Here is an 8295-nt window from a genome sequence, read left to right on the forward strand (position 1 = left end):
GCAGCCGCTACCGTTCGGGAGGTTCGAACCCGCGACCTCCCTACTCAGCCACACCCCAAGAAGCCAATTTCCTTTTTCTTTTCCCCTTCAAGAATGTCTTTTTCATTCTTAAATTTTGTGGTGGTCCATCTTCTTGTACTATTGGTTGCTAGAGGCTTTTATTTCCCTCTAAATAGTTCTAGACAAAGCTGAAAATCCATCATTATTACATGACTACAGCTTACATGCCATAGGAGGAACCAAAATTATCTCCAATGGCTAAATTGCAGAATCTTTATCTCTTCTCTTACAATTGTCTTCAGTTTCTTGGATGGTAAATTAATTTTCTCTTCCTTTCCACCCATTTTAGTGTTACCTTCAGAATGTTTTAATGTTTTATGTTATGACATGCAAATGTAGGACAGTTGCCCTTTTCAGAATTTTGAGCAACTTTATTTCCAACAAGTCAGTCACTGGTGCTTATGCTTCTGCTGGTGAACTAATTTGTGAGTTCCATTTTTTGTTCTTGCTTTTGTCCCAATCTCAGTAAGAAAGAAAAAAAGTCTCTTCTTTTAGGGTGTCTTCAGTATGAAGGAAAATGTAATGTTTTCCAAGAAGATGTTTTTCAAGAAAATACAAGTGGATTCCTTACTTCTTTTCTTGTTTTCGCTACGTAAGCAAAAAGTATTATCCTAATTGGAGGTGGCGTAGTGGTAGGGTGGAGGTAGGAGTGTGGGCAGTGGCGGAGTCAGAATTTTTACTAAGGAGGTTAAAAAATATAAAAAAGTAAACATACGAAGAAGCTAAGGGGTTCAACATTTACTATATATACATAAAATAATAATTTTAACCTTATATATACAATGTAATTTTTCACAGAAGGGGTTCGCATACCCCTGGCTCCTTACTGGCTCCGCCCCTTCGTGTTGGGTGGTGGAGATGGGGGCTACAAGGTGGGGTTGAAGATGAGGTGTGTCGAAGGGTGGGGATGTCACAATCAATGTGGAATGCCACTTGTGAAACTTGTTTTTCTTTCTCCCACCAGGGAAGTCGTATTCCTTAGTTTTAAGAAACATGTTTTCTTAGAGAAAATGTTTTCCAAAAATTTTGACCAACCGAACATGAGAAATGGAAAATGTTTTCCTCGTACCGAACACACCTTAATGTTCTGTTTGAGTAAATTTGTGTTCTTTGTGGTAAAGGTTTGCTGCAATGTTGTGCATTCTTGGAAGTTATACATGGAGCTATAGGTAAAGTATTTTAATTTGGTTTCATTTGACAATATTGCAAAGGTAGCTAACTGATATTCTGATTCCTGCCTTTTTTTTTTTTGGGTTATTTAGGGATTGTTCCTAGTGGAATAGTGCTTCCTCTGTTGCAATGGAGTGGAAGAACTCATTTTCTGCTAGCAGTTGTTCGTCAAATTGTTGAGGTTTTATCTCTTTCTAATCAAATCACACTACTTTTATGCATTAGCTACTCTAATATTATATGCTATATTGCTCTGACTCTCCGAAAATGTTGCTGCACCCGTGTCGGATACTCCAAAAATGCACTACTTCTTGGAGGATCCGACACACACCTAGCGATATATTTGAACAGTCCGAGCAAAATAGATTATATGCACTTTTTACATAGTATCGTCATGGAACTAATTATCGGTGGCAATAACAAGATTTATAGAAGCTTAATAATGCAATAATCCGTCTTTTTGCTAGTTTCTGGTTTGTGTACAACTAGGTGTGAACACAAAGAACTTGAGGGTGAAGTATTTGTGGTCTGTTTACTTCTTGTAGGTCCAGGAATCGCCTTCAGTGTTCATAACGTTTTTTGCTTGGAGCTTAAGTGAGGTGAGTCGATTTTCCTCCTCTCTTTGCCTTCCTTACATGTTACTCTCATTTTCTTTTGTCCTGCCTTATCCTGTCTTTGTAATTTGATCAGTTTGTGTGGTTAGAACCTTAAACCACCCATCCCACCTGCAAAAAGCTTTAGAACTTTCTCCTATTGAAAGCAGTAGCTGGAAAGGGAAGAAATTAATTATGTTGTGATAAAATGCATTTAAGAACCTTGCCCTGGATGGACTTTTGGTGAAAGTGAGCACATGGAGAGGACTATAAGGCGAGTGCATTTATGATTGATATAAGTATACTGGGACCACATCTATTTATAGTTGGAGATCTATATGGAGTGGACTATAAGGCGAGTGCCACATTTTGCTATGTGAAAGAACTCTTTACTTTACTAATTCTTGCCCAAGAAAATTGGTAATTGAGTAGAAAAGAATCAGAAAAATCATGAAGTTTTATAAAAGTAAGATTTGTGCTATAATCACACTTCTTAATTTACCTCAAGGATGATGTAGAACTAGATCTATTAGGACCTATACAAAGACAAGCTTGGAAGTAAAAGTGATATGGCATATAATTTTCTCTAGCCTTGCAATGAAATGCCTTGACGGATCGACAATTATAGGAAGATATAAGGAGGATAGTTATCATTTATATTTTCCTTCTTTCGCATCGCAATATATTACCACTTCTACCCGCAAGGGTGGCTCAGTTGGTTGAACATGGAGCTTTCATAATGGAGGTCTCAAGTTCGAAACTCCCTGCCTACGACAACAGGGGATTTTTCCTTCTGGATCGAGCTCGTCGCACCGGGCTTGCCTAGTGCGGGTTACCTCTCCTGTGTGGTTTGCGAGCTATTGCACAGGAGCTGGGTTTACCCTGTGCGCACCCGAAGGGTAGGGGCTGCGGGTTCCCATGTCATAAAAAAAAATAAAAATATTACCACTTCTTATCCATCAGGTACTTCACAGAAATCTGTCTGTAGAATTCCTTTCGTACATAAACGATTTGTTACCTAGACAACCTAGTTTTATGATTATGCACATGCAGCTTGGAAAGAGTAAGTTATCAAAATTTTCGGCATAGTTAATCCCGTTCTGTGGCCTTTCCTGGTGATGACTAGCTATTTCACATATACTTGAACTCTGTAGAACAAATAACAATGCATGGTTGGGAAATGTATGCCTCTAGCTGTATTAGATGGGTAATGTTGGAGAGACTTTTAGAAGTAGTCTAGGTTGATTCTCGAACTCTTCTTCTATTTCTCCATTTGGTGTTTACTGTTGTTACTTATTATTCTTCCCTTATTGTATGTTCTTCTGAGGCAACCTATTCAAATAGTTTTTTGTCCTTCCATTAGACACACGTATTAGACCTGAATTATTGAAGATCTTGCATCTTTTAACTTACCCAAGCTGACAGTATTTGGGGAAAGAAACGGTAAACAGGAGAGGTGTAGGCTACAGCATGAGTTTAGTGATTCATAGTGCTACAAAAGTAGGGGAAGTGGCTATATTTACTCATTCATCTGCTCGGTAGCATGAGTTTAGTGATTCACATTGCTACAAAAGTAGGGGAAGTGGCTATATTTACTCATTCATCTGCTCGGTAACAACAGTTTTCCTATACGGATAAGAACAGAAACTACACTTGATCTTTAGCCCATAGGCCAAGAAAGATATGATGACTGGTTGCTAAATGTGAGGAGTTGTTTTTTAGTTCAGTTTCTGCCTGACATTATATATTTTAAGCTGAAAGGCTATTTTAAGATTGTAAAACATCTGTTCGGTTTCTGAAGAAGATTATTGAGAAGCTCTGCATTTATTTGATCAGCCACATATGCCACATGACCGAAAGATGATAAATGTGGAATTTATTTTGTTGGATTTGCTCAACCACAAATGAATTCCCTTCAATGCTCAAAATCATTTCCACCTTTGTATCATGGCAGGAAAATTCTGAGCTTCTCTGTACCACTAATTATCTCTTTTTTTCTTTAATAACCGTAGTGTCTGAGCCAGCTTGTGCGCACCTTGACTAATTCCACGGGATACCTGCTTCTTCCCACCAGCACAGGTACTGGGTAACTATGTTCACCAAGGCTTGGACAAATGGGAAGAAATCACCTATTACTTTTGCCGCCATTGGGATTTGAACCTGAGACCTCTTCAATCTCAACCCACTTCATTGACCACTGGGCCACGCTTTTGGGTGCCTCTGTACTACTAATTATCTTATGTCATCTTCACATGTTATCTCCTAAATCCAGTAAACCGGTCAACTGTTTTTTTATTTCATCAAGGGAAATCTGTTCTTCCTTTAGAAGTAATCAACTACTAATAATTAAAACCCGTCACTTTCACCATCTTCTAGTCCCTTGCCATAAGTTGCTTTACTATGACAAACATAAGTTGTTAAGTTGTCATAATTAGAAATTCAGTGCATCTGCAAGGAAGCTAAATCACTTTGTGTCTGCTTCCACAAAAATACTTAAACTGAAAACCCCGAACTCATTTTTCCTATTCTAGGTGTCTCTTAACAGGTCCAAAGGTTCCTGTCTGCATAAGTTCGATCTCCCATAGAATTATTTTAGGGATACTGTATTTTATTTTTTCACTTACCTGATGGTGGGAGATGGCTACATTGTGTTAATAGACCTAATAATGCAAGAACACTATTCACATCTAACAATGAAGTATCATTGTTTTTAGCTGTAGTCTGCACTCCTACAGCTACCCTAAAAGTTATAGAGTACCAGTTTGGTGGCTTAGTGGTTGAATGGATTTTGCAATACATTGTGATAAACAGGACTCTTCTTAATATCTTACTAATGTGTTTAGTTACCAAAATAGTATATGATTCAAAGCTGACTGTGTCCACTTTATCCTTACTAAGTTGCTACGTTTTAGTGCACAAAAGATGTAATTTTAGGGAAAGTATACAAGGTACTTTTCAAAGTTTATTGAAACTGAAATGCCAAAGCTTGCGACTAGACAAAAGTTATCCTAAGGTAGCTTTACTGAAACGTGTAAAATTCTAGAACAGGTGTAATTCTTTTTGGACCAACTAAAAAGGAAAGAGTGTCGCATAAATTAGGATGGAGGGAGTACTAGTTACATTGTGTTTGAGTTACAATAACTTTTCCATGTATTTCCTTCTCCTTTACTCCATCCTTTTGAATCTTCAGTTGGTCTTGCATGATGATAAGCATTAAACAATTATAACGTCCTGTTCCTCAACACAGGTGGTCAGATACTCACATTATGCTTTGAGTTGCATTGGAAATCCACCCTACTTGATCACGTACCTCAGGTTTGATTCTTTTGCAGAGTATAATGCATCTAGAAATTTATTTGGCTTTGAATATCTTTTTGCCCATTAGGTACACTGCTTTCATTCTATTGTATCCCGTTGGAGTATTTCCTGGTGAAAGTAAGCTAACGGTTTTGTTAAAACTAATTTATCACATTCATAGTGTTTTATTTTCATTCATTTGTTTGTGGTCGCCTTGTCTAGTATGTGCCAAATCTGAAATGCTTGGACTTCATTTCTCTGCAGTGTGGCTTTTGTACCAGGCACTTCCGTTCATTAAAAGGACAAACCTATATGCAGATAGTCTCCCTTTCAGTTATTATAAGTTTATAAAGGTATGTTCTGATATCCCGAAACAAAGAGCAATTTTTGCTGGACTTTAGCACATGAATATGGTAGATGTATTTTCTTCCATTTGGTTTATACAAAATTTTATGCTTAATACATGCATCTCTTAAAAAGTCTACAATCCCTTGTCGTCCTTGATAAAACCCCTTTGCAATTCTTTATAATTTTCTCTATACTGCTTAACTATTCTGGAAGGAAATAGATCTAATAGACGCTACCATTGACGGGGTTATTAATTTAGTGGTTTTATCTGTTGTTGTTCTTTGAGTTTTTGGCTTGTCACTTCAAAAAATTGAGGACCTGATAATGACTAAAAGGAGTTCAGTATCCAATCTATACAATTTAATTGAGTGTTGTCATATACTTTTCATCTTAAACTGATCTATAGTTGCTCTGCTGTTTAAATCTCGACATGCCCTAGTTTTGCAAACCATAGAAATTAAAGAATACTTTTGCATACCGACAACTTTACTTTCACATCAACTCTCTCCATTTCTTGAGACGAATCTTTGGGGCTTACACTGTATAAAACTTTAAAATATAGAAAGCAACTTAACTTTGTCCTATGTACCATGTCGCAAATAGAATCAGTCTTTATAGCTGATATTGGTGCGTCATTCATGTGAATCCTATGACCGGGCTTGTTGCATAATGCCTATATAGAGTGTTCTTACTTGTATCGTTAGCTGGACTGATTTTTTGATGCAAATTGCTGCAACCTGTAAACTAAGTTACTCGGACTCGGGTGCGGGTGTCCGATACGGGTGCGGATCTAGATGTCGGATCCCTCATGATCTAAATTTTAAGATTCGGGGATACAGATCCAGTTATGGATACGGGTGCTGGGATTCGGCTAAAAAAAATTCAAATATCTAAAAATAGAGTTATAAAACCTAAATTATCGAATATTATGTGGAAAACTTGAGGAAAAATATTGATAAAGAGGAGAATCCCCGAAGGAGATAAAAGGAAACAGAGTGACATAGAAATTTTTATATACAAGGTATTCCATTTTCTTCAATTTCACCTTAGCTTTAGTTTTGATTAAAGAAATCATTGAATTTGTCCAGAATTTCTACGTCGATTTTGGTCAAAGTATCCAAAATCGGTTGACCAGATCGGGTACGGATCCCACACCCACACCCACACCCATGTCGTGTCGACACGGGTGCGGCACCAAAAGTGAAGAGTCCGAGTAACATAGCCTGTAAATATTTGGGCATAAAAATAGAACGATTCTTATTCATCCCCCGAAAGAAATACATATTACTTCAGTCTTTTGTTGTAGACATAAACAATACTTCGTTTTTCTTTCAACTTCAGGTTCTGCTTCTGGTATACCCTCTTCTATGGCTCAAACTTTATCTGCACTTGTTCAAGCAACGCCGATCAAAGCTGGGTAAATATCAGAAGACAAAGAAAACATGAGAGTCCAAAGTTTTGTTTTTCCTACTTTTATTTTCAATTGCATAAGTAGAGGTTGGATAAAGGATGTAGCGTTTGACACCTTTCTTCATAAACAGACTTTGTAGCTGTTGAATGTCCAAATATAACTTGTAAGTCTGAATCTGGAGAACTCTCTAAGATTAAAACCTATTGAAGAAACTTACCATTTCCCAAAAGAATTGTGTTTTATGTTTTCTTTGAACACCCGGGAAACGTCTTGCCTTGTTTGGGAATGAGGTAAAATGTGAGATTTTTTCTCAATCTTCCAAATATTTGTTATGGATTGAATGGGAATACCATGTTTATCTGTTCCAAGTTATCTGGTGCAAGAAAGACACCATTAATGACCACATTGAGGCTTTTCCACTTTCCATCCCGACTCTTATAAACTATTGTAAAAATATTTACAAAATAATCTGCTGATCAGAATGTCCCCTGAGAAGTTTTTGGCTATAGTAGGTTTCGCCAAACTTTCAAAATCTGCATATTTTGAAGTATTTTTGTCAAAAGTGTTGTTTGAAAGAGTACTTTTGGAGAGTCACAGTTTGTGTTTGGGCTTAACTGAATTCGATGTTTTATTTTCAACTATTGTCCACGTTAATTCATCCGTCCCAATTAGATGTCATTTTTCGCTTCTCGAGAGTCAAATTATGCAAAGTTTGACTAGCATTTTAAAATATATGTTCTCATCAAATTAATATGAGAAACGTTTCAACTTGTAGTACTTATCATATAGTTTTTTTTAATATTTAAATTTAAAATATAAAATATCGAGTTTATCTAATGCAATGTATCTTTGAAAATAAGTCAAATTAACTTTCGAGAAGGGAACATGATAACTAATTTGGGACGGAGGGAGTAACAAATAAGCTCATGGTTCACTCGACAAGTTAGTGAAAGTCGGATGTCAATCACGTCCTGCACCAATTTGGGAGCCTAACATCCTCTATAATGGCCAAGTTTCTTTTGGAACCGATTTTTCATGTTATATTATACGTTTTCTATAACAACATTTTGTTATAGCAATAAAAAATAATCCGGACAAACAATATTTCTTATAGAGAGGTTTGACTTCAGTATTAAATTTTTAGCTAGTAATTTAAGACTTTATCACATTTTTAGATATAGCTTAACTCGAGACGTTAGGTTAGAGTATATATTGCAGAACGAATTCAAGATATAGCAAATCCAAACAGTGTGCTCTGTTCAGCTCTCAGCCATATATGTATTATACTTTGCATAGCTAAATTAAGGGAAAATGCCATATATAATTATTTACAAGAAATCATTTTGTAGGTGCATTTTGGAAAAGTCGAGTCTAAGGCCTCATTTGTTTGCACTTATTGGAGGTCTGAATCTGAAT

At 36.5% G+C, this 8295-nt stretch overlaps 1 protein-coding gene across 1 annotated transcript; it reads left to right on the forward strand.

Moving 5' to 3' along the window:
- The first annotated feature begins 139 nt into the window (after positions 1–139).
- Positions 140–7111, forward strand: LOC132643508 (uncharacterized). Its single transcript, XM_060359940.1, has 9 exons — positions 140–313; positions 400–485; positions 1182–1229; positions 1323–1411; positions 1776–1829; positions 5071–5138; positions 5209–5258; positions 5385–5473; positions 6810–7111. Exons 1-9 carry the CDS (start codon positions 255–257, stop codon positions 6912–6914), a joined length of 648 nt encoding a protein of 215 aa, XP_060215923.1. The 5' UTR covers positions 140–254; the 3' UTR covers positions 6915–7111.
- Positions 7112–8295: the final 1184 nt, after the last annotated feature.

The sequence above is a fragment of the Lycium barbarum genome, chromosome 6 (assembly GCF_019175385.1).
Source record: "Lycium barbarum isolate Lr01 chromosome 6, ASM1917538v2, whole genome shotgun sequence".
NCBI classification, from domain to species: domain Eukaryota; kingdom Viridiplantae; phylum Streptophyta; class Magnoliopsida; order Solanales; family Solanaceae; genus Lycium; species Lycium barbarum.